The sequence below is a fragment of the Peromyscus leucopus genome, chromosome 9 (genome assembly GCF_004664715.2).
Source record: "Peromyscus leucopus breed LL Stock chromosome 9, UCI_PerLeu_2.1, whole genome shotgun sequence".
NCBI classification, from domain to species: Eukaryota; Metazoa; Chordata; class Mammalia; order Rodentia; family Cricetidae; genus Peromyscus; species Peromyscus leucopus.
The window spans coordinates 92,122,234-92,148,642 of NC_051070.1; the positions used below are offsets into that span (position 1 = coordinate 92,122,234).

The 26,409-nt window shown below is 43.0% G+C and overlaps 1 protein-coding gene across 1 annotated transcript in view; it reads left to right on the forward strand.

Annotated features, from left to right (window-relative positions):
• Nek10 (NIMA related kinase 10) overlaps nt 1-26,409 on the forward strand; it is a 194,168-nt gene that overhangs the window by 38,897 nt on the left and 128,862 nt on the right. Inside the window, exons 10-22 of the mRNA XM_028856310.2 lie at nt 203-282; nt 1,171-1,257; nt 3,781-4,005; nt 6,627-6,766; nt 8,164-8,225; nt 9,315-9,392; nt 11,874-11,938; nt 13,241-13,343; nt 13,433-13,561; nt 14,640-14,777; nt 16,960-17,005; nt 18,902-19,023; nt 19,137-19,239. Of these exons, the coding sequence (XP_028712143.1) occupies nt 203-282; nt 1,171-1,257; nt 3,781-4,005; nt 6,627-6,766; nt 8,164-8,225; nt 9,315-9,392; nt 11,874-11,938; nt 13,241-13,343; nt 13,433-13,561; nt 14,640-14,777; nt 16,960-17,005; nt 18,902-19,023; nt 19,137-19,239 (1,378 nt within the window). The remainder of the gene's footprint in view (nt 1-202; nt 283-1,170; nt 1,258-3,780; nt 4,006-6,626; nt 6,767-8,163; nt 8,226-9,314; nt 9,393-11,873; nt 11,939-13,240; nt 13,344-13,432; nt 13,562-14,639; nt 14,778-16,959; nt 17,006-18,901; nt 19,024-19,136; nt 19,240-26,409) is intronic.

The following is a 26,409-nucleotide window of genomic DNA, read 5'->3' on the forward strand; positions in this document are numbered from 1 at the left end:
TGGTAACATTAGGAAGAAAACAAATAAGTAATTATAAAATCATATATACATTTTCCACTTGTGTACATATATTTTTTAATTGAACAAAAGAAGAGAATCCAGAAAAAAATAGCAAAGAGTCAGTGTCTGTGATCTTTAGGGACAGTGCACCATTCAAGAGGCTCCTAAGACTTCTGTAATTGTGTTTTCTCTTTCATTTCAGACATTAGTGAATCTGCTTGGTGCCCGAGACACTAATGTCCTGTTGGGTACTCTTCTGGCCCTAGCTAGCTTAGCAGAGAGGTAAGTGTGGCTACTAGGGAAGCAGAGGTGGGAGAGATACAAATACACAGGCTGATCTGTTGCCTGCTCAGTTAAAGCCTGGAGTGGAGGCACACGGGAAACAGGGTATGGGGAAGAGTCCCCTGGCTAGAAAGGAAGGCCCTACAACGGGGCATCCCACTTGCTCTCAGGTGCCATCTGGTGTTTGAGGGAGCATGACCGATGGTTTCCCTTCCATGGGCCTTTAGAACAACTGCATTCCTATGCCAGCTGAATCTCCCAGAACTCCTTTCTTCATTCTCACCTATATATCCCCTGTAATATATAGGACATTTTCAATGATAAAATTTGGCTTTGAAAACCTGTCCTTTTATAGTGTCATTATTTTAAGTGATAGAGCTATAAATATACTTTTATGTCAATGAGTAGATCATTATGTTTTTGTGAACAGTATACGATTCCTAGTTTCTCTGCGTTCTTACCTCACAACTCCTTACAAGGTGTCTAAGTTACTTTTCTATTGCTGTGATAGAAGAAAAAAATTATTTGGGGCTTAGAGTTTCAGAGGGTGCATCCATGACCATTATGGTAGGGAGCATGGCTGCAGGTAGGCAGGCATGGTGCTGGAGCAGTAGCTGGGAGCTTATATCTTGAGACACAACCATGAGGCAGAAAGAGTTAACAGGATTGCCTAAGTCTTTTGAAACCTCAAAACCTGCACCCAGTGACAGGCAACATCTCCTAATCCTTTCCAAACAGTTCCACCAACTAGGGCCCAATTAGTCAAACCTATGTGCCTATGGGAGCCATTCTCAAACCACCACATGAGCTGCCCTGACCACTAGGACAGAAAAATGTGGCTGTAGTCAAATATGTTTTTAGTAACTACTAATAATTTTGCATTTGTAGTCCAGAGTGTAGGGAGAAGATCAGTGAACTCAACATAGTAGAAAACCTCTTGATGATTCTGCATGAATATGACTTACTTTCCAAAAGGTAGGGTCTGATCCTCATGAAAATGCTTCCGTAGTAGAACATGGAACTTGTAGTAACTTCAATCTATGATCTCCTGACATGGTCACTCAAATTTGGCTCCAGAATATTGCTCTCTTTCTCTCCTCTCCCTTAAAAGCTGTTTCATTTGTGATAAAAATACTTTTTAATTATGTCATCTATATTGTTAATTGAATATCATGAGTCAGCTTGGCAGTTATTTTCCATTTAAGACAATATGAGGACACTAGGGGAAAGAAGTACATAGAATCCAGTCATAATTTTATGATTGCATCATTATTAATTTTGTTGTTGCATTTGTCTAAATAAAAAGTTTAGGGGAAGAATTTTTTTTTTTTTGGTTTTTTTCAAGACAGGGTTTCTCTGTGTAGCTTTGTGCCTTTCCTGGAGCTCACTTGGTAGCCCAGGCTGGCCTCGAACTCACAGAGATCCGCCTGCCTCTGCCTCCCGAGTGCTGGGATTAAAGGCATGCGCCACCACGCCCGGCTTAGGGGAAGAAATTTTAAATTCTCTCTCTCTCTCTCTCTCTCTCTCTCTCTCTCTCTCTCTCTCTCTCTCTCTCCTCTCTCTCTCATAATCTTAGATTAATGTGTGGAATAAATGAAGTTGCTGAAAGCCATTGTGTTAAGCAAGTGAGCTAAGATGTTGACTGACTCACATTGTGGTCACATTGTAACTCACAGCAGATTCTAGAACAAAATGGATTCTTTCTGCTTCAGCAGAGCATTGCTCTAAAGGAAGACTCTGTACAGTGGATTAGGTGTTCTTAGGTTTGTAAATGTGTATTGTTTGGCATTTAAACCGCAATTTTCTAAAAACCCAAGAGTATAGAAATCCTAAATGATGGCGATCTGATATTTGCAGTGATATTTTTGAAATTCCTCTCCCAAGCTGACTTAACACTGTTTTATAAGAGTGTTGGTTTAGATGAGAGTCTATGCTTTCAGACTTGGTGATTTGAACTCACTCAAGAGACAAGGTGCCAGACCCTACCACAGTTGAGTAAGATCCGAGCATGCAGTGTGAGGTTGGGACAGGCAGGAGAACTCCCTGGGTCCTTGAGGACTCTGGTGCCCTGGAAGATGCAGTTAACAAGGTTCAGCACAGAATAGAAACTCCCGATCAGAGTGATGGGGGACAGGGGGAAATGTCTCAGGAAGACTGTGCTGCACCGTAGAGGCAGACACTGCGCGTGTAAGAAGAGTGGGCTGCAGGCACGGCTGGGCGAGGGAGGCAAAGTGTCAAAAACTAGAACAGTTGACGATAAGCAAAAAAGCAGCTAATTCTGATCAGTTCTTTCACACATCAGGACCTTCCTGAGCTCTCCTGAGGCCCGTTTATCTACACAAAACTATTGTTTTTCATATTTTACAGATGAGGTCATGTAACATGTTTATCCAGGTTTTTAGGATTCATTTTGTGGATTTTCCCATGAACATGATGTGAATTCCCAAAAAGACTTTAAGCACATTTATATTCTGATAGCACACATGGAAGCAGGGTAGGAGTGGAATACATCTACATGTTGAGATGCACTTAGTATAAAGAGAGAATGTTTCTTGTAGAAAGTTTGAGAAGATAATAAAGCATGCTGCTTACCAAAGAAGACACATTTGTTGTTGTTGTTGTTTGAGATGGGTTGATAAGCAGCTCTCCCTAGGCTGGTCTTGTTCTTTCTGTGATCCTTGTGTCTGCCTCTTTAAGTGCTGGGATTACAGGCTTGTCCACATAGAACATGTGTTCTTAACATCAGAGCTGGAAGGGGAGGGGGGCTTGGGATGGAGAGGAGTGTCGAGAAGTCCTCTGGGAGTGGAATTGCAGAGCAGTGTGGGAATGTGAACCCCGAGGAGTGTTTAGGAGAAAGAGGGCATAAGCAAACACTCTGCTCCAGCAAGGAGCAGACATGGAATTACCCTGCAGAAAATGAGCTTTATAAGGAGAGAGAGAGAGGGCTACATAACCATTGGCCATGGCCTGGCTTTGAGGAGGAAGAGTGTTAAAAGCGGTAGTACATCATACCAGACACAGGCAGTATGATGCTGCTGTGAGGTAGGACAGCATGGTAGACATTATCAGCTTAAAATGAAAGTAGGAGAGATTGCCATCATGGATGCATGGTGTATGAGTTGGGGTAAGAGGGGGAGAGAGAGAGGGAGAGGAGAGAGAGAGGAGAGAGGAGAGGGTATAGGGAGCTTGTCTGTAGCTCAAGCCAGGTAGAGCATGAAGAATTCCTGTTAGGACAGTAAGACACAGGGACGAAGGCAGCAGAGAGTTGGTCAAGACAGACCATAGGAGAGGTGGATGGATCTGCTCTTAAAGTGGTGGGCCATGATCTAACAGAGAGGGGACTGGCAGAGGGTCCCACCCCTCACTCATGATCGAGGATCACAGCGTGAGAAGAACAATGGCTCAAGTGTGGATTCTGTGTCCCAGTGGATGCTCTGGTCATGTGATGTCACTGATGCAGGGTGGGGGTGATTCTCATGCTTGCTTCTGTCACACCAGACTTACAGCAGAGCTCCTGCGCCTGCTTTGTGCTGAGCCCCAGGTGAAGGAGCAGGTGAAACTCTACGAGGGAATCCCCATCCTGCTCAGTCTGCTCCACTCTGACCATCTGAAGTTGCTGTGGAGCGTCGTCTGGATTCTGGTCCAGGTGTGTGAAGACCCAGAGACCAGTGTGGAAATCCGTATCTGGGGTGGCATCAAGCAGCTCCTTCATATTTTACGAGGGTAAGTGGGGGCCTGGATCTTATAAATTAGTAAAATATTCTAGTAGCTCTTTTTTTTGTTGTTGTTTGTTTGTCTTATTGTGTTTTGAGACAGGGTCTCTCTATGTAGGCCTGACTGTCCTGGAACTCACTATTTAGACCAGGTTTGCCTTGAACTCACAGAGATCCACCTGTCTCTACCTTCCAAGAAATGGGATAAAAGGTATAACTGTTCCTGTCTTGGTCAGTGTTCTATTGCTGTGAAGACCATGGCAACTCTTATAAAGGAAAACATTTAATTGGGCTGGCTTACAGTTCAGAGGTTTAGTCCATTATCATCTTAGCAGGAAGCATGGTCACATGCAGGCAGACATGGTGCTGGAGAAGGAGCTGAGAGTTCTACAGCTGGATCAGCAGGCAGCAGGAAGAGAGAGAAATACACTGAGCCTGGCTTGAGCATTTGAAACTCCAAAGCCCAGGCCATTGACACACTTCCTCCAACAAGACCACAGCTACTCCAACAAGGCCATATGTCCTAATCATTTCAAATAGTGCCACTCCCTATGATCCTATGGGGGTCATTTTCATTCAGACCACCACACCTCCATATCTACTTTCTAGTAGCTTCTATCCCATGAGCATGAAACGGGATGGTTTGTTAAAACAGTTTGAAATTGAAATCACTTGGGTATGTATTACATTGTAACTATATTTTATGAATTAAATATCTTGAAGTATTGAGTAGTAATACATATTGAGGCCATCTTTGGGAATATTCTGTTACTGAATATTATTATAAGGCATAATTCAGCCCCAAGTGTGCTAAGTCAGAGTCACAGGTAGATATTTCTGCTCAAAAGAGACCAGCATGCTTGATCCCTGGTCCATCAATAGAGCTTATTTATGCTCTAAGCCAGAGTGGCTTATTCATTTTAACATCACCAGAGATTATCAAATTGATATGACTAAGACTTTGTACATACAATTCCTTTATGGATTTTCTCTGTGGGAATATTTCAGAGCATTAGAAGAGACTGTGGATGTATGAACAATAAACTTTCTTAATGATTTCTGTCACTGTGAAAACAAAGGGAAAGTATGTGGCCTGCTGACAGCCTCCTAACTTCATAAAAGCCTCAGTTACTTGGATGTATAGATTATAAATATTTCACCAGTTAGGCTAAATATTCTGTGACATAATAGGCTATTCCCTTGGTCAGAACAATTGCACAGTTGTTTTGTTTGTGCTTGTAGGGTGAAGATAGTAGATATAGTCATCCTTGGATAGTTGCTATTTTCTCAATGATGACTGGAATTTTGTAATAGTGAAGTATTAGTTAAAGCTAATTATAACAGGCATTTCTTCCTCATTAGCTCAAGTCATAGGTTTTATATAATTGATAGAAAGGAATTCTTTCATGTCTAAAGACTCATGTTCCAACTCCATCCATGTATGGTGTTGGAAAACTTATCCCTGAGAAGGTGATACATGTCAATTCTTTTTGGATGTTTAAAGTAGCTAAGGTGATTTGGAAGGGCTTATTCCTAGCTGGGTAAGTATAGTCTGCTTGGATCTATGCCTGCACCTGGCCGCCACCGAGGCAGGTGCTAGAGGAGGAGCCGCGTGGTGGCTGGCAGTGCTAGCGTTAACAGGCTGTTACAGGCTGGTTTTCAGGAAACCCACTGAGGCCTGTACACCTGCAGCCTCCAACAGCAAGCACATTCCTGTCAGGCACATTGATCACTACAGAGAGTTCCAAGATAATTATGTCCATAGATAAGGCCATCAAAGGAACTGCTCCTTGCCCCAGCTCATGACAGAAAGAACAGAATGACCCGGATAGCACTGAGGGAAGACAGGGAGATTCCATTTGTGTTATGTGTGGGAACATACAGACCCAAACAACTGATGTCGTGAGAAATAAATAAATAAAGGAACCATATCAACCAAAGGGAACAAAACAGACAACAGACAGAGTCTGTGGTGGGAACCTGTGCACCCAGCACGCAGCAGACCAACTGCCGAGCATGGATTCATGGGCTGTGGCTGAGGATGAGAAATTGAGCTGTAGAAGGGAGGAAGTCATACAGTCAAGATGGGATATGAGGATTGAGTGATGAGCACAGCCCTGAAGACTGACCTAAAGACCAGGACAGCCCCGGAAGTAGCAAAACAGAGGGCAAGCTTTCAAAAGGTGCTTTCAGCCAGAGGAAAGAGAAGAGAGAACAGAGAGAAGAAGCTGGTAAGGCCGGGTGAAGACAGGGCTTCAAGCCATGCTCATGGAGACTCCTGAGGTAGGGAGACAAAGAGCAAGCAGTTTGAAGATTCAGCAGGATTGGCTTTCACTAAGAGGAACTCAGGAATCCTGGCTGAGATGCACCCACAGGCAGACTGCAGTGCCCCAAGAGTTCAGCCATGGGGAGTGCAGTGCCTCTCATCTCACACTGAACACCACACTTGGCTCCAGCTGAGTTTGCAGGTGAAGCGATTAAGAACATAGAAAACCTCACAACCTGATTTCTGTATATTTACTTGTTTGTTTGTTTATTATACAAAATACAGGCTAGTTATGAGATTTTCATTGTGTTTAAGGTATAGAAGAAAATAAATAAGTGGTCTGAGCAGTAACTTTCCTTTTCCAGAGATAGGAATTTTGTTTCTGATCGCTCCTCCATCGGCAGCCTATCCAGCGCAAATGCTGCAGGACGGATCCAGCAGCTGCATTTATCAGAAGAGTTAAGCCCTGGGGAAATACAGGAAAATACTGCCTCTCTCCAAGCAGGTGTCTGCCTAACATGACTGGGTTTTGTTACTTAGTTCTGCATTCTTTATTGTGTTGTTATTTCGTGTTATAACATTAGTATAGTGGTGTTGAGTGTACCCAACTGCAGGATTCCAAATGCATGACGGTGAATCCGCATGGATGCCAGAGCCTTCTCCGTAGTGGCATTGGACAGGCAGGTTAATGATCTGACAGATGAGACCACTGCTAAGGCTGGACTAAAGCCCACAGCTTGGTCTGGGCCCCAACCATGCTTCCTACAGTTTCCTTGATCTTAGAGTATCCTATTGAATACAAACATCCCACTCATGAGGGGTCAGGGAGTCTTCTTCCACAGACCAGCTCCAAGGAGAAGAGAGAGAAAGCAACTGCGTGAGCTTTTCAAGGGAAGTGAAAGCTGAGCTGAATAAGCCTTTTCCTGGTCGAGCTTCCTCCGGCTTGCACCTGTCAGGGTGCCTGACCTTCGGGCTTAGTAGAGAGGCCATGCAGTGTGGGTGCTTCAGGTCAGTCTGGACCCTGGACAGCCTGGAAAGGAGCAGAGAGTGCTGGAGGCCAGTGGACTGTGGGGAGGCACCGAGACAAGGGACATGTGTGGTGGAGGGCAAGAGCTGAAAGGCAAAGGTCACAGATAGGCTTGCTTCACAGAGATTTGCAGCTGGAGAATTGAAGAGAAGTTTTATCAGACACACAAGGGCAGAGAACTAGATCTTCCTTCCCTCCGAAGTTTGTGTGTACTCAGGAAGGCCTCTACCTCTACACAGGCTGTGCTGGGTGCCTTTTTAAAGGTTCCTGGTACACCATGCTAGCTCATCTCAGAGTTCCTGGTAGCCTGGCTGTTCTCAGACTGGTGCAATTAGTGGTGATCACAGTGGGATTATAGGGATAGTCAGTGCTTAGAGAGGGACAGAAGAGGCTTGGGGGCTACAATTCCCCAGGTGTTCTGCTTGATGGGGTGCCTAGGGTACATATAGATAGTCTTCTGGAGCTGTACACATGCTATGGGCTTACTTGACATTCACATTTTAGTAAGAACAATAAGCAGTTAGTGGAGTCCGAGTATTCCCTCTACCTAGGGGGTGGCCATGTGTCCTTGGCCATGTTCCTCAGGATCCCCAGGCTTTAGCTTTGCTCATGTGAAATACTGTGAGAAGTACATGGGATGTGTAGAAGTCTTCAATGTAACGTGTAGCTCAGTAGGAGGAACTGTGTCCCAGGGTCCCCAATGACTGGCAATCTGTCACCCACTCCGAAACTGTAGAGCATAGTCTGATCACCAGGGTTTGGGGACTGTACTGAGGGCAGTGATTCACTTACCCACAGTTTATTGCATTTCTGGCAAACGCTGGGCACATGCTGGGCACTGGAGATCATGACAGGTCTGATTCCTTCCCTCCTAGCTTGCTGTGCTGCCCTCACTGAACTGGCTCTCAATGACACCAATGCCCACCAAGTGGTCCAGGTAAGAACGTCAGGACCAAGTGCCCTGGGTCGCAGTTTGTATTCCAGCACATTGGTTTGAGGACCCATCACGTAATTTAAAAACTATTTTAACATTTCTTCTTTAGCTTAGAGAATTTCAGTTTATATTTTTGTCCTTAGTTAACTTTGTTGTATTATGCTCTAGTCTGCTTTCATGTTATAATAAAACACTGACAAAAAGCAGCTTCCGAGAGGCCAGGGCCTATTTAACATACACTTCCAGGTCGCACTCCGTCCCTGGGGAAATCAGGGCAGGAACTCAAGGTAATATATAAAAATTACAATACCATTCAGTTCTACATATCAGCCATGGGTTCCCCTATTCTCCCCCCTCCCACCCCCTCCCCTTACTCCCAGCCTACCCCCCATTCCCACCTCCTCCAGGACAAGTCCTCCCCCGAGGACTGTGATCAGCCTGGTAGACTCAGTCCAGGCAGGTCCAGTCCCTTCCTCCCAGACTGAGCCAAGTGTCCCTGTATAAGCTCCAGGTTTCAAACAGCCAACTCATGCAATGAGCACAGGACTTGGTCCCACGAGGCAGGGTATTTCATTGGCACAGGGCTCACTGATGCGGCTAGACTGGCTGGCCAGTGGTCTGCAGGGAGCCTCCTATCTCTGCCTTTTCAGTACTGGCATTACAAGTGAGCAACCTCGGCCAGCTAATTACTATTTTTTTTTTTTTATCTTCAGTTCTGGGGACTGAACTCGGGTCTTCACGCTTGTGTAGCCAGCGCGTTGCTGAGTGCACTATCACTCCAGCCCAGAGTTTGACTACAAAGATGTTTGAATTCCTTTATCCTGTCCCTTCATATTCTCCCTCTCTTTGTTTTTGTAATATTTAAATCATTTCAAATTTATGTAGTTTAGTACATAATAGTATCATATAATTCTACCTTGAAAAACTTAAGCTTGTCCGTGGTCTTTGGCATTTGAAAGTATTACATGAACAGATTTAGTCCTTACTGTCTGTTTCAGCTGTTGTAAGGCTCTTTTACTGCTTCCGAATGCTTGTCTCTCTCTCTGTAGTATTGCTACAGGTCACTGATACATGGCCTCTTTATTTTTCCAGGAAAATGGTGTATATACGATAGCAAAATTAATTTTACCAAGTAAACAAAAGAATGCAGCAAAAACCAATCTCCTACAGGTAACAAGCCTGTCTTTTGCTTTTTATCTCAAGGTATTGAAATCTGGGGAGCCTTTGATAAGAGAATGTGTACTTTTGGGGATTGTTTAGCTGAGTATTGGGCTCTAGCTGGAAGGGAACGTGCTCAGTGATGGAGTCAGGATGGAAACCAATGACTCCAAACAGCACAGAAAGCCCATCAGCAGCTCTTTGTGTGGGGGACTTACGTGGCTTATTTGGTGACTTCTTTGTTCATCTGTTGGTTGTACTTTTAAAAGAGATTTCATCATACACCAGAATATAACAACAATGGAAAAGTGGTTGTCATCTTTAATCATGAACCACAGTCACCAACATTTTGTCTTTGAAGAGGAAATCCCAGGAAATGGACTTGGATGGCTGAGAAGGGATTTAAAAGGGGCAGGGAGCCCCTGGGCACAGCTGCTCCAGGGTGGCAGGGATTTCCATGGGAGTGTTATTAGCAGGGTAGAAGTGGAGGATTTTGAGGGTACTTGGGGACAGGCGGACTGCTGAGTGGCTTGGGTTGTGTGTCTTAAAAACAGAGCGTCAAAGGCAAAGAGCAGGCACGCTTATATAGGATCTTTGTGCTTTTCGGGGGGGGGGGGTGAGCATTAGGGACTGTGTTCCCAGTGACACCAGAATGACAAAGGTCAGTTTTGTGGAGTTGCAGTTTATTATTCTTTCTAAGTCATTTACAGAAGGGAACAAATCTACTTTGAAGGCCAGTGTTTGAGGGGATAGGTGTGTTTAGCTTTGCCGAGACATTGTACAACGCACATGTGCATGAAGATATCATATGCTTCCCCATAATTATGCACACTTTCCATGTTTTTATGTGTGTGTTCAAAAGGAAGGTCATTCTAAAAAGGGCTTTAATATTGTCATCTAGCATAATGGCTAAATTTTCAGAGCCTCTTGTTACTACTATGTGCAGCCAGGCAAGGGTTTTGGAAAGCTACGATGAGAACATAGGAAAGCTGGGCTTCTCTAGTGTGTTCAGATACATGACACTGCCCTTGGACAGCACAGTCAGAGTTGTCATGAGCATGAGCTTTGGTAAGCCAAGACAGGTTTTAGAACTCCATCTAGAAAGGGTTCCAAGGAGTACAGTTCTCCACCATTTCCCCAGGCTCCTTTATGTCCCTTTATTTTCTGTCAGACTCTGGGCAGCTTTGTTTGGGCATTCTATGTTCAGATCATCAATTTTATGAAATGATCCCAGGTTTCCAGAAAACCATAATCACCCTACTGGTGGTCTGGGTCACAAGTGTACCTGTTTACTGCCCCTGCCCAATCCCACCATCCTCGTCAGGGTTTCTATGACTGTGGTAAAACACCATGACCAAAAGAAAACTGGGAAGGAAAGGCATCAGTGCAGGAACTCAGATGGGCCGGGAACCTGAAGACAGGAGCTGATGCAAAGGCCATGGAGGGGTGCTGCTTACTGGCTTGCTCCCCACGATTTGCTCAGCCTGCTTTCTTACAGAACCCAAGACCACCAGTCCAGGGATGGTACCACACCTCTGCCATCAATCACTAAAGAAGGAAATGCCCTACAGCTGGATATTATGGAGGCATTTTCTCAATTGAGGGTCCCTCCTTTCAGATGATTTTAGCTTTTGTCAAGTCGACACAAAACTAGCCAGGGCACCCCCCTCCATTTCTTTTCTCTCTGTGTTCTCTCCTCCACTCCTCTTCCTTCCCACCCCATCCCCTCTTCTTCCTTCTGCTCTCTCGTTCTCCCTTGCAGAATATTAGAGGTTTATTTTCTTTACATATGAAAATATTTAACTACATTTGTTTACTCATGTGTGATTATGTGTACAGGCAGTCATGCCATGGAGAATATTGGATGTCTAAGAACAGTTTGTCACCATGTGGGTCCTGGGGATCAAACTCAGGTCTTCAGGATTGACAGCAAATGCCTTTACCCACTGAGGCATCTTGCTGGCCCCAGAAAATTGCTTTTCTCAGTTAAAGCACTCAGGCCTCTTTGCAAGCCTTCTCATGATCAACTGTCCATTGTTCTATTTGGAGAATGGTTAGGACTTTTATTCAGGAGACCAACCTGTCACATTTGAATCCAGTGTGCCTGTTACTGTTTTTATGTGCAGTAGTTTCTAGTGGTTAGAAACCGTATGAATAGAGACAGTGAACCCTGAGTTCCTGGAAGTCTTTTTTGTATGGCTTCCTTGGCAGAGGACTATTATTGCTTATCTCTCTGCTCATTTTGTACTTTCTAGAAAGGAATCAATGGCCAGTGTGGAGTAAACAGGGCCACATCTCCAGCATGTCGCAGCACCAGCCCTGTAGACAGGAGAGGGACTCCAGAGTTGGTGCTGCTTTTCCTGTTTATGGGCTTGGCCTGCAGCGTAGGTCAGCCACGCACAGGGAAGCCTCTGTAACGTCTGCTCCCGTAACTCTGCACTGAAATGTTTGTATTTGCTGGGCTGCCCTCTAAGTGTCCTCTCTTTGTCCTAGTGTTATGCATTCAGAGCCCTGAGGTTTCTCTTCAGTATGGAAAGGAACAGGCCACTCTTTAAAAGGTATGATCTGGAAGTGACGTGGGTGTAAAAGGTGTGAGCTGGAAGTGACATGGGTGGTTATTAAACCGAAACTCTGGTTGGGCCAGCCTGGTTTCACACTCTTAACGAGGGGCTGTGGGAAGAGGATGGCTGCATGCAAGCTATGCCTCTCTAGACTTCTTAGACTCCATCGATTTAACAGCTTTTGCAGCCACCTCACAGGCCACGTGACAGCTGACTGCATCAGCACAACCCCTCACAAACCATGTAACTGCCGAGGCTCTGCTTGTAACTAAGGGTATCAATACTGTGAATGGATTGAATCAAAATACATAGTTGTTGTTGGCCATTCAGAAGTTCCAAAGTTAGTCTCGTCATTTCCCCTTACCAACCAAGAGTTTGTTTAGGTGCCCTTGAGAGGCTGGGACCCAGGACTGGGCCAGAGGTGAGTTGAATATGGAAAAACAGGCCTTAGGAAGCAGACACATTAACCATATAGGGCATGCACACCATTTGGACAAAATCCAGGTCCACAACCTCGTGTACCAGAATTGTATTGATGAAGGAAGTCTGGATGTCAGATCAAATCTTTTGTTGAGAAGGTGTGGTTCACTCTATATTGTTGCTTTATTTTCCTGTGACATTTGAATTTAGGGGAAAAGAAAGGAAAATTATTTATTATAAACTTTCATTTCATGGGCCAAGGTCATCCATTTTAATGACTCAAACATTTTAAGAGGCCATTGAAGCCAGTACTTTGGAAATGCATAATTCTCTCCATTTTTTCAATTACTAGTATTTTATTTTTTATAAAACATATAATTTAAAAATTAAAAGTATATTTACATCCTGGGGTTAAGTTTAGAACTGTAATAAATGACTTCATGTAAGTGCTAAATACTTTGTAAATATCCAACAAATACCCTCTTTGAATATACTTAGTGTGTGTACCACCAAATAGATTACAAACAAGGCCAAGGCCATGGCATAATCTGTTTCAGCTGCATTGTCTTTTATTGTCATAGAAACAAATAATGTGAGATCCACCCCTCGCAGTTTCTAAGTGTCAAGTACAGAGCTGGTAACTACAGCACAGTGTTGTTCAGTGGGTCTTTAGAACATTGCTCTTTGTCTTTGCTTGCTCTGTGGGAAATACAGCTACAGTGTAACTTTGCATGATAAGACAGAGCACGTTATCTGCTGATAACCTAGTGAAGTTAGATTGGTTGTTAGGGTTAACTGGTGAGTGAGCTGCATCCAGAAGGGAAGCAGTGGCTCACTGTTCCCAAGCTCCACATTAAGTGTGTGTGTGTTTCCCTGTAGGCTTTTCCCCACCGACCTGTTTGAGATCTTCATTGACATAGGACATTATGTTCGTGATATCAGTGCCTATGAGGACTTGGTATCACAGTTGAATTTGCTATTGGTAAGTCTCGAGTTGTAAAACTCTGGGCAGGCTGCTTTGTGGTCAGGATAAAATAACAGCAACCCACTTCCCTTTTATGACTTGGTTAGGAAGATGAACTGAAGCAAATTGCTGAGAACATTGAGAGCATCAATCAGAAGAAAGCACCACTGAAGTACATAGGCAACTATGCTGTGCTGGACCATCTCGGAAGTGGCGCGTTCGGCTGTGTTTATAAGGTGATTCTGCCCTGGGAAAGAGTTCTCATATTTCAAAACAAACTTGAAATCCCACTTGGATGTCCATACTCATTTTAACTGGAGTCCTTGTCATTGAAAACTAGAGAATAAATAGAAATAAAAAGAAGAATGATTGTTTTTTGTCCAACAGGGAGTGGTAATGCTGTGGGTGTTGCCTTGGCTCTCAGCTCTAGTAACTGCTCACTGACTGAGACAGGGCATCTTCACCTATCACAGGAAAATAGTCAATACAGGTTGTCCTGTGCATGACATGGTTTATACATTTACACCAGTGTTTCTGCTCCTGCACAGTGAAATCCTACTGAGTACTGCAGGAGGGACCAAACCAGAAGATAACAGATCTGGGCTTAGCTTAGTGTAAATGCTGCTAGAACAGTTGTTCTCAATCTTCCTAATGCTGTAACCCTTTAATACAGTTCCTCACATTGTGGTGACCCTGCCTTAGTTGGGGTTTTTGCTGTGGAGAGTCACCATGACCATGGCAACTCTTATAAAGGAAATATTTAATAGGGGGGGCTTACATTTTCAGAGGTTTATTCCATTATCATCATGGTGGGACCTGGTGCTGTGCAGACAGATATGATGCTGGAGAAGGAACTGAGAGTCTTACATCTTGACTCACAGGCAAAAAAAAGTGGTCTGAAATAGGTGTAGCTTGAGCATAGGAGACCTCAAAGCCCGCCCTCACAGTAACACTTCCTCCAATTAGGCCATATCTACTTCAACAAAGCCATACCTACTCCAATAAAATCATACTTCCTGATAATGCCACTCCCTTTGGGGGCCATTTTCTTTCAAACCACCATAATTTTATCTCATTGCCACTTAATAGCTGCAATTTTGCTACTGTCACTTTACTGAAGCATAATGTAAACATGCAGGATATCTGAAAGCAACCCCTGTGAAAGTTGTTCGGCTGAGAACCACTGAGCTAGAATCTCATGTTATGGCTTGGTTAACTGTGTGATTTTGTTATTCTAGTTCATCTGTCTTTGTCTTAACCCTCAGTTCTCATCAGAGTATTTAATTAAATTTTTTTGTTGTTTCCTTATTTTAGGTTAGAAAACGTAGTGGTCAAAATCTTTTAGCAATGAAGGAGGTCAATTTACATAACCCAGCATTTGGAAAGGATAAGAAAGACCGAGACAGCAGTGTGAGGAACATCGTTTCTGAATTAACAATAATTAAGGAGCAGGTAAATATTTGTCCTATTTCTGAGATGCCTCTGACATAAATGTCATTAGGGTTGAGCTTTTGTGCTGTTCTTATCCATGCTGTTTATAATCCAGTGTGTTCAGTGTGAAATGCTGGACATTGGTGCAGGGATATTTTTACCAGTGTTTTTCCTGAAGCTTGTTATTGAGCCATGGAAACTCTTTTAGGAGTTTATAGCAGGGCCTTGGATGCAGAGCAGTTGAGCTTACAAGCCAGAACACACCATGGATGAGAAGCCCTCCTGTCTTCATCATGATCATGTTCAGTGCTTAGCTACCGAGTTACTACACAGGAATGGGAGGCATTTCCAGCCCCAGTGCTTGGTTACCAAGCTACTACACAGGCAATGAGAAAGACTCCCAACGTCAGTCAAGTAAAGCCAAACTGCTGACACCCCCAAGTGTTAACAAGTCTGACTTGTTAAATCTAGAATGTGAGTTTTGTTTCCTTTTTCTTTTCTTGACCAGCCTTGTGTAATCTAGGCTGCTCTGAAGCTTGCTGTGCAGCCAAGGGTAACCTTGACCCCTCCTTCTGGCTTCCCGTCCTGAGTGCTGGGATTAAAGGTGTACACCACTATCCTCAGGGTTACTTTCATCAGCACAAACACTAGATGCTGGTGTGATAGAATAGCTCAGTTAGCTGTGATCATGAAGAATTATTTGAGGAAAAAAGAACACCTATCAGAAGAGAAGTGACATTTCTTTTTGTGATCCAAGAACATGCTGGTTTCTTTCCCAGCCTTCCTTATTTGTACATCTTCTTTTTTTAAGTCCTGGAAAACTCTCAGTCTCACTGCTCTGTTCTCTTCAGTCATATTTGCTTGGTGTCAGGGCTGGAACATGAAGAACCGCACAGTCATGGTCCTTATTCAATGAAGTTTGACATCACTAAGTTACAACCGATCACTGAGAACATGGCTGACTTTCATGCTTTAACAGATTAGATTTTCAGAAGCTATCTCATCCTTCCACAGAGTCTCCTGTTCTGTACAGCACAAGCTTAGAATGTGACTTTGATCTGAGTCCATGTTTTGATTAGGTCCCAAAGCTGGATCTACCCTTGCTCATGAGCTAGGGCCAGAATATTGTTCTGTTTGTTGACCTGGTCCCATATGGTTTAAAAGCTGGAGTCACTTGCCAGCTGATGAGGGTGCAAATTTGTTTAAGTGCATTTCCTAAGAAAAAGTGTCCAGAAGAGGCCAATGAGCATGTCTGTTTAGACTGTGAGGTCACTCAAGATTGTACACTTGGTCCCTCACTGTGGAAACAAGCCACTTGAGCCTAAGGAGGAAGTCATGAAAGAAGGAGGCTGGAATGGGAGATCCTGTTTGTTAAGAGATGACAGTGAACCCGCAGTAACACAGAGGCTGCAGACTGCCAGGCTTAGAGAGGTGGTCTCACTTTTCTTACATATAACAATCCCAAGAGAGTGGGCAAGTTGGTGTTATTCCCTGTTTCATGTTTCTCCTGGTGACACATTTACAGCCCAAGTGGGAAGGAGAGCAGGAGAGACAGTCCCAGGGTTAAAGGCTCACACGTGGAGTCTGCAGACTCCTTTTGCACTCACAGCTAAGTGCTGAGGAACAGGCCCACTCCTGGGTGTAGGCGAGGCTGAGAGATGTCACCTCTGCCTGGGAAGCCACATCCAGCTGCTCTGCTGCTACTATGTGAGCTGCTGGGTTTCATGGATAGCAGCTAGCTGGGCCCTGCTCAAAGGGATATCCAGAGAGAGGTGCAACGCATTTATACACATAATGGTAATTCTTATGAAATTAGCCACTTTTCCTAGAAACCAATAGTTGCAGAAATAAATACTTGTAGGCATTTTTACATTATTTTTCTCTTTTTAGATAGGTTCTCCCTTCATGTGTAACCGAGGCCTGGCATTGGGGCAGAACATGTTAAGTGGACCTGTTGAGTTCTAAAATTCTCTACTCTAAGTTAGGAAGTCCAGTGGGTGCCAGCCTCATTTACAAAGGCATAGAGGACACTGAAATTTTCATTAACTTAAAAACAACAAAATTTAAGTCATCAAAATCTTAAATGGTAGATGACAAGCTGACAGTCTGAGACGTACCTACAGATTACAAAATCTAAGTGGTCATGGAAAAAGCGTGTGTCTTGAAACAATCTGATAAATGTATGTTATTTATTTTTTTACAGCTTTATCATCCCAACATTGTACGTTATTATAAAACATTTTTGGAAAGTAAGTATGAATTGTGTTTCTAATTAAGGACACATATCTCTGTTATTTATATTATATTGTCATACGATAAACTCATTCAGCTATTTTCTTTACACTTTCATTATTAACAAACATCACTTGCTCAGGCAATGAAATAATTTCATAAGTGATGGTCTGAAAATAGTTAAAAGTATTTTGATCCCCACCATAGATAGGCATGGTGTAAACAAAACAAAATAACTAAATTATCGTACAAAAAAATGAACTGGATATGATCAAGAAGAAAAGGAACCAACCGATGATGGTTCTTTTGTCTAGCAGCTTGTGTAGCCGCTGGCGGCATTCTCCACCCAAATAAAATGGAGTGGACGTCGCCTTCCAGATTTTTTTCAGTAGGTGCCACCAGGTGGCGTCGGAGTCCTGCCGGAGCCCACTAGCTGGGTGGCTTGTTTCCTGCGTTCTCCTGGGATGGAGAACGCAGTCAAAACCTTTAGACAGAGCCAAGCTCAGCCACTTGTTTACAAGTGAAGTAAGTATTGAAAATTAACGATCCGTAACATAAAAGTATCCCGAAGTATTTCCGCGTGAAGGAAGATTGGCGGCCACGCGGACAGTAGCTGTAGGGACTCAGTCCCTGATGCTTCACCAGTGCTGATATTAACCTTTGCAAGCCAGTGGTGGTGCACACCTGTAATCCCAGAACTCCTGAGGGAGAGGCAGGCGGATCTGCCTGAGCTTGAGGCCAGCCTGGTCTACATCGTTCCAGGATAGCCAGGGCTACACAGAGACCCTGTCCCAAAAAAAAACAAAAAACGTTCTGCGTGCTGGGGCATTTGTTACAGTTTTACCCATTTCTCTAGATGACTTAGAGTCACTCCTGCCTCTAGCATTGGGATAATTTCTGGTAATTAAAGAGATCAGAATTAGCTTCTGACTTATACTGAGGAGATAAATATAAATCATTACAAAAGCAAAACAAAACACTTTAAAAACCAGACAGCTTCTAAAATGAATTGGAGGTAACTTAAAATATGTAAACTATGATGTATCAGGTTATAAATTACAGTGATGACTATAATGTGAAGAGATGAAAATAAAGCTGTAGCTGAGCACAGTGCAGACAATATGTATTTCATGACACTGTGAAACCTTGGAACTATAAATATCTGCAAGAAAGACATTAAATAACAAGATTTATCCACATTGTGCATCCCCATGAGAGCCAACAGGTAGAGCAGTATGTGTGCATTCATTTTTCGATGTAAGAGGTGTCAGCCCTTTGCTGATGCTGTGTGTGTGTGTATTTTTGTACATCCAACAGTCAGAAAAGACACATGTCACAAGCCATTGTTAGTAGTTCAGATTAGCTTTAGATGAAGGTATGCAAAACAACAACAACAAACCAAATAGCATTAGCTAACAAAAGCTTTGTAAACCATAAAACAGAATCAGAGTCTGGGTCTCCCTGCTCAAGAGAGGCCTAACAATGGTTTCTGTCATGGGTGATGTGTCGCTGGAATGTCACAGTGTGATCCTGGGGTAAGCTGTGACACAGTCTATGCGACTGTTAGAAATGCAGTTTGCAGTGCAGTTTTCTGAATGTCTTATTTGATCCGAGGTACTAAGAGGCAGGACCTGTGACTTAGGACGATTGGCTTGTTGTCTTGGGCACCTTCCAGCCATTCCTCATGATTACACTTGCCAATGTAAACTTCAGTGGGGAAAGGCTGGAGCCAGAAGAAGCTGCTACTGGGCTGTGATGGCCCAAAGTCCTGCTCTGTGCTCTGCCAGAGTTCAGTGGATCCTACCACTTATTCCCTGCATGCTCTTTGGAAACCATGGCTTCTCATTTGTCAAGCCTTTCCAGGGTTCTGTGTTGACTTTAAGTTTCTGTGGCCCTTTTGTGTCTTTGGGTAGATGACAGATTGTACATCGTTATGGAGCTCATAGAAGGAGCCCCACTTGGAGAGCACTTTAACTCTTTGAAGGAAAAACAGCAGCATTTCACTGAGGAAAGACTGTGGAGAATATTTATTCAGGTACACCCTTCGTTGAAATGTTCATTAAACAGCCAAGGTCTGAGCTGCTGTAGAGATGTACCGTTGGTTATATATACAGTGGGGAATCAATTTGCTTTCATTCTTATTTCAAGTTGTGCTTAGCTCTTCGGTACCTACACAAGGAGAAGAGGATTGTCCACAGAGATCTGACGCCAAACAACATTATGCTGGGAGATAAGGACAAAGTGACAGTTAGTAAGTATAAACGTCTTAAACTTTTTAACTGAAGAATTTCTGAATATTAGTTCAGAGTAGAACCCTATTTCAGAGTGGTGTTATAAGTCAGTAGAACTTTTGGCATGGATAGAAACATTCTCTTCGAATTGTTCAGTGGAGTAGGCACTGGATACTTGACACTTTTGTGCAAGTGGAATGTGGCCTGTGTGACAGAGGAAATGGCCTTTTAGATCTTATTAAATTTTGAGCTGAATGTAATCTAGTCCTAGTAAGGTAGAGACAGATGGAACTAGAGTCCAAGGCCAGTTTGAAGCTAGCATATGCCACATGACATCCTTTATCAAAAAGCGTAGCTAGAGTTTTCCTGCCTTGCCTACAGTCAGGACAAATCTTTGTCACCCGCCAGTCCCACAGCCGCTCAGACCCAACCAAGTAAACACAGAGACTTACATTGCTTACAAACTGTGTGGCCATGGCAGGCTTCTTGCTAACTGTTCTTATACCTTAAATTAATCCATTTCTAAAAATCTATACCTTGCCACATGGCTTACCGGAATCTTCACATGCTGCTTATCCTGGTGGCGGCTGGCAGTGAGTCCTTCTGTCTTCCTGTTCTTTCTTTTCTCCTCTCTGTTAGTCCTGCCTATACTTTCTGCCTATACTTTCTGGCCAATAAGTATTTTATTTATTGACCAATTAGAGCAACACATTTGCCATACAGAACATCCCACAGCAAAAAAAGCAAAAACAAAACAAAGACAAAATGCTTTTGTTAAATTTTAATTACTTTCCACATCATGAGAGAATAGTGTTCACACAATATTGGATAGCGGCAATGCTCTTCTAATGACTGGTTTGCTCATGTGAGAGAATACAGTGCTCTTAGGATGCTCCCTGTTTAATTCCTCGGTTAACGCTTCCTGAGTTTTTTCTTTTTAGCTCATGAAGAGTAGCTTTGATAATTAACACATTAAGCACATTGCTTTGGATCATTTTGTCACAGTCTGTCTTACAGGTAGCAGGCTTATAGGACTACAAAAATACAGCCATTTGTATACTTTCACATCCTTGGTTTTGTTGTTGTTGTTTTCATTTATAGCAGAAAAGCCATAATAGTAGATCAAATTTCATTGATTAAGACAGGTCTTGGGGGTGTATACCTTTAATACCAACACTGGGGAGGCAGAGACAGGTGGATTTCTTTCAATCTGAGGCAAGCCAGGCCTATGTAGTGAGACTCTGTCTTCAAAAAATAAATGAATAAGTAAAAAAAAAAAAAAAAAAAGACAAAATTAAAAAAATTCCCCCTAAATTAGTAGCTTTATTTTTACCCCTGCATTTCCCTAACTCTCCATGGTGAACTACTCTTTAGTTTAGATTGACATGTTACCTTTCTTCTCTTTTTCTCTGAGCTCTTTTGAAGTATTTGTAGTTCACCAGCTACAAGGGGGAGTCACTGTTCCTGTAGATTTGTAGTCTCTACACAGTTTTTCTGAGATCCCTACAGTAGAAGAATGTTTGAGAACACATTGCTAGAATCTGGAGGCTTACCTATGCATCCCTGTATGAAGACACTGGAGAACACAGCAAGTTCTACAGAAATGGATGATAAAGAGATACATTTAAAACAAAAGGAGGCTGGCCATTTGGTACTGGATAACCAATTAGTATATTGTTGCCTGGGAAGACAGCTTCTCCCTCTCTGAGACTTCCTTAGATGCCTGCAGTCCTTTGTGTAGGGTTGAGGCCTTGAGTGGGCTTTCAGTGTTTGCTTTCGATGTCTATTATTGTTGTCTTTGTTCAATCATGTTGGTGAGACTTTATGGGTGTAGCTTCTGGCATTCCTTGGAAACACAGTCTCACAGTAAAGCCCCTGATTCTCTGGCTTGCACAAATCTGTCTGTACCTTTTCTGCAATGACCTCTGACCTTAGGTGAAGTTATGTTGTAGCTGTATCTGTTGGGACTGGACTCCATAACTCTGCATTTTGATTGCCTGTAATTTTCTGTAATGTTATAAGATACAATAATGTTACCCAGATTGAGCAGATTTTGTGTGTTATATGTGTGTTTTTATGTGTGTGTGTGTGTGTGTGTGTGTGTGTGTGTGTGTGTGTGTGACAATACTTAATGAAAAAAGAGACCATGAATTTGAAAGTAAACAGAGGGGTATATGGAGGGAGGAAAGGGAAGAGAGAAATGATATAATTATAATCTCAAAATATAACAAAAAATAAAGAAAAATAAAATTAGTGGTATTAATGTTTTTCCTTATTGTCACCATACCCCAGCAGGCCACAGCAGGCCTAGTGCTCCTGAGGTGATGGACAGTCACCTCTTGCTCTCATAAGATAATAATTGCTCAGGAGCCATTCCAAATGGACACTTCCCAGACCCATGTGTACTCATAAATCAAGACTGAAATATATTGGCCAGATTTTAAAAAGTAGAGCATACTGTACTAGTTTAAAAATTAAAAAACAACTTAAAATAGAAACTCTTTAGATAAACCTGCTATGGGATAATGCTTTTGTACACTGGTTTAATAAAACACTGATTGGTCAGTAGTCAGGCAGGAAGTATAGGCAGGATAAGCAGACAAGGGGAATTCTGGGAAGAGGAAGGTTGAGTCAGGAGACACCAGCCTGCCATCCAGGGAGCAGCATGTAATGGCACACAGGTAAAGCCATGGAACACATGGGGACATATAGATTAATAGTTATGGTCTAATTTAAGATATAAGAACTAGCTAGCAAGAAACTTGCCATGGCCACAGTTTAAAAATAAGCCTGTGTGTTTACTTGAGGGATGTGAGTGGGAGAGATTTGTCCCGACACAGAAAAACTTCAGCTACAACCTTCAATGCAAAGTCACTTTGAAATATTTTCAAGCCAATGAATTATGAAATAAAAATCCAAGAAATCAAACAATTGTGAATCTTTATTCTAGACAAACATTTGCTTAATCATTTTCAATCAATCAATTTTGTTTACCATAAGCTTTTGCAAATCTGACTTGCTTTTACTTAAGGTTATTTTTTGCAATCTATTTCTACATAGTTATCTCAATTTATAAATTAATGTGTATTATTAATAATTGTGAGCTTAAATTGCATAGTGAATTGTGTGTATGTCATAGAAAAACTCATTAAATTCTTCTTACCTGCTCATTCAGGTGATTTTTTTTTTCTGAGTAATAGCCCTCTCTACATATTATTTTCTCATTATATTAGCTATAATCATCCTTGGCTATATTTAAATAAACTGAATTTAATTTCTGTTGCAGTAGTTTGATTCATTTTTAGCTTAGTTTTTACATCTATACTTTATTTCATGGCACGAATTAAAATTGTGTCGTGATGCTTATGAAGTTACTTGGTCCACTTGTTTTCAAATTCTAGTTCTGTGTCTCCAGAGAAGGAGACTTTTAATTCCTTTTTTAAATTCATTATGATGGTTTGGTTTTCCTCTTCCCTGTCAGCCATCTGGCATCCTCTCGGCACAGCTCAGGGTTCAGCCAGTACTCAGTGTTTACATCTTAGTCACTGTGCAGTTACTGCCTAGCACTAACTACTTTTCCTTCCTCATAGAACTTTTAATTTTCCTCCCAATTAATAGTTGCCTTTCTTCCTGTTTGTGTTTCTAGCCTTCTGTCTACCCAGCCTTATCTCTTCTTAGGATTCTGAGCTTCATTTGCATGGTGTCCACCGGGTTGATTAGGAAAACTTCCAATTTCCTGTTCCTGGACACTCCACTCTTTTAGCTGCTGTGGCAACGTAAACTGAACTTCACTGTAGGTCTGGTACACAGCCATTATTGTAGATCTTTCCATTTTCTCCTGTTCTTCCCTCCTGCATCAGCCTCCTGGCTGATAGCATGCACCAGGAACACCTTGACCTTCCTGATTTTGAAGGAATTTCTTCATGCTTTTAGAGTCCTGCTGGCTGTTAGGATCCCACTGCTGTTCTTACTTCAGTTGCCCAATCAGTGGGCTATGGTATCTCTCTAGAGATTCCAGGGTATTTCTTTTATCCTTGGCACTGAGTAGGCCTTTTTATTTAGTGTGTCTGAACAAAAGTGTGATCTGAAGTCTGGAGTCTAAACCTGCTTCCTGGGACACGTTCTGCACTGTTCACTGCCCTTGTTGCTGTTTTCTTGGCTCAACTTTCTAGAACTCTTAGGTACTCTTGGTCTCAGCGATCTCCTAACTTTAGAGTTTATGTGTCTTTATCTCTATTTGTTATATCTCTGGATTTTTAAAATCATTTTATTGAACACTTGACTTTTAAACTTGGCTTTGCTCTCCAAATGTTCCATGCTGTCCTTGGTTCCATCCTCACAGGATCTGGCTTTTACTCCCTCCCAGTGTAAGGTAGACTTCCTGCATCCATCTTTGTTTCCCCTTGCATAGTCTGGTCTCTTTCTGTTGGATGCTTTCCTTATGTCTCTGATGATGAAGGGCTACCTTTGATATTACAGAAGGGAGTGAAAAACATTGTTGGAATCACTCTGTGTTCTAGTCAAGGCCATCACCTGGAGACTCAAAGCATGGTGGAGATTTCTTCAGTGATCCTGAAGTTGGTGTCCATCCAGGCCTTGCTCCAAAGAAGCTGTCTAGTGTCTTGCCTGGTCCCATGGCCTTTGTTGTTATTGTGGGAGGCACGTGGTTGGGAGGGCTCAGGGGACCATATTTGATTTGGATTTTCACTGAGTTCCCTTGAGTGTAGCCATCTGCATCTTGGTGCCTAGCTGGCTGTGGTGCTTTGGACAATGAATCTGTTTCCTGTTGGTGTCCAAAGCACTGTGTGAGTAGGAGGGAGTCTTCTCAGACATGTGGAAAGTGTGCCCTGCCACCACTGCTTTTTTCCTCACCGCCTTCCAAGGTATCATTGTGACGCCTCATCCTCTGCTGTCACTACACCATCCTCAGAGACAATCCCTGCCCATAGTTACCAGGGCTTTTAGAATTGGGAGAGGTAAACGTGCATGATCAGTTCCCCTTTAAACTGGAAGTGAGTGGGCTGGCTATGTTAATTAGATATAAACAATAGCAGCACACCTCCTTTTTATATTGACTCTGGAACTTAAAAGATGTTTTTGGGTTGTGCCAGACTCCCTAGAAAAGTAACTTGAATTTAGCAGAATGAGCAACTGTTCACTTTATTTTTCTTCTCCTGCCTTGCTGCTCTGCTCAATCTATTGAATGAATACTTATTAGAGTTCCATGTGGCCGTTATTAAGCTCAAAATGTCTCCCTGTTTCTGGACATTTTTGCTTGAGTGAGGCAGCATAGACCACCAGCCTCACAGAGGCGGGGAGGGATGGCCCTCAGGGGAGACTCTCCTGCACTGTTCTTTCCCTAGCACAGTGACGGTGTGACCAGGGCATTGCCATGACACCCTTGTCATGAGTGAGTGGAAGAGAACTTTCTGGCTAACACAGTCATTAAGAGCCTTTATATAACTCTTTAACAGTATCTTCAATGCAATAATTCTACACTATTTGATGATTATCTATCACTGTTAATTGAAATGTGCACGTAAGACTCAGCTTTAAGAGGGCCTATGATTCGGTTCAAATATCATCATATTAGTTTTGAACTAAATATATAGAATCCTAATACTTTAGGTAGTTGGATGCAGGTGGCCACACTTGGCATCACTGTTGACTCAGGTGCTGTAGCTGATGAAGAATGTGGCCACAAGGGGACAGTCGCCACACAGGGGAAGTTGCCACAGACCTTGCAACAGCTGCCTGGGTGGATTCATCATGTCTCCACAAAGGGGCAGCCTTCTACACATTATTGTTTGTAGTGGTATTTTTATTTTGTGATATGGGAAGTTTATTTACCTCCAGAAAAGAAGCACAGATTTGTCAAATGATGTCAGAGATGAATGGGGCAAAGTGTATTGAAAGAAAATGTAACCAAGAAAAAAAATTAGGAAAACACAAATGTTCTTCTTCTGTGTAAGAGCTGGCTTGCAGTCGTTTCTAGTAAGCTTGCTGCTGGAGTTTGCTGTCATTTGTAAACAGAGCTTGGAGCACCACCATGGCTGTGTGTGGAATTACAGATGCTTTCTCTTTGGTTTCCCAGCTCTGGCATCCTGCTCGGTGCTCTGAGCAGGTTGCGCTGCTCCGCTCCAACCCGCCCCCGATCTGTCTACCTTCAGTGTGTGAGTCTGTTTCTGCTTGAAAGCTAGCCTCTGGACGTGTGTGGTGACGCATGCGCAGGCCTGGCTCCTGCACGCTGTGGTGGACTTTGAGGCACAGGTGGAAGCAGACCCGCTGTGACCCTCAAAGCCCAGGGGCCCTGAGTGCTGCCACCTGCTGAGTGGCATCCATACTTGGTGCATTGCAGAGCTGCTTTGGGGAACCCATGACCAACCCCACCATTTTGCATTTCTTGGCCTTTTAAAATGTCCATATTTTAATGGAAATTTTCACCTTTCTTGCTTCCTGGGCACCCAAATAAAAAAGAGAAAAACAAAATTCATATGATAACAGGTAATAATTTCAGAATGGACGTTTTGGTATAGCTCAGGAGGTCACATGCTCCTGTTGCAAGGGTGCATTTGTACATGTTTTTGTCAAGTGATATCTGGTTGCTGTTGGTGGGAGTAATAAGGCCATACTTGATTCTGGATGACATTTATCAAAAGCTTGATCTCGCCAGATGCTACTGCAGAGTATGATGGCTACAAAGCCAAAAGCATGGCTTCTGCTCTCTGACTTCACAGCTATGTGGAGAGATCTGGTATTCAGTCAACAAGTATTTCAGAAATGGATACACGCTACCGCTAGCAAGGCCAGCAGGGCGGACAGGGCCCTTCCTTCATGGGTTCATGGTGACAGTGCACAGTGGAGAGGGCTAGAATGCCCTCTTCTGTCAGGATGGGACAGCAATGCAAGGGGGCGGGGGAGAATGTTCGAAGGGACTCTGTCAGGATGAGGCAGGGTTATGTTGAGATAACGAGGTGCCTCAAAGTCCCAGCAACTTAGAACAGTGGCTGCCAACAGACTGTTGGATGAACCCAGGCATGTCTGTTTTTGTGTATCTTCTGAACTATTGCTGGTTCTCATCTGTTTAAAGGGTTCTTTTGTTTGTTTTTAAAGACGGAGTTTATTGCAAAGCTGTGTGTTCCATGAGGCTAAAATGTTTGGTGACTAGACATTCATGAGAATGCCTTTCC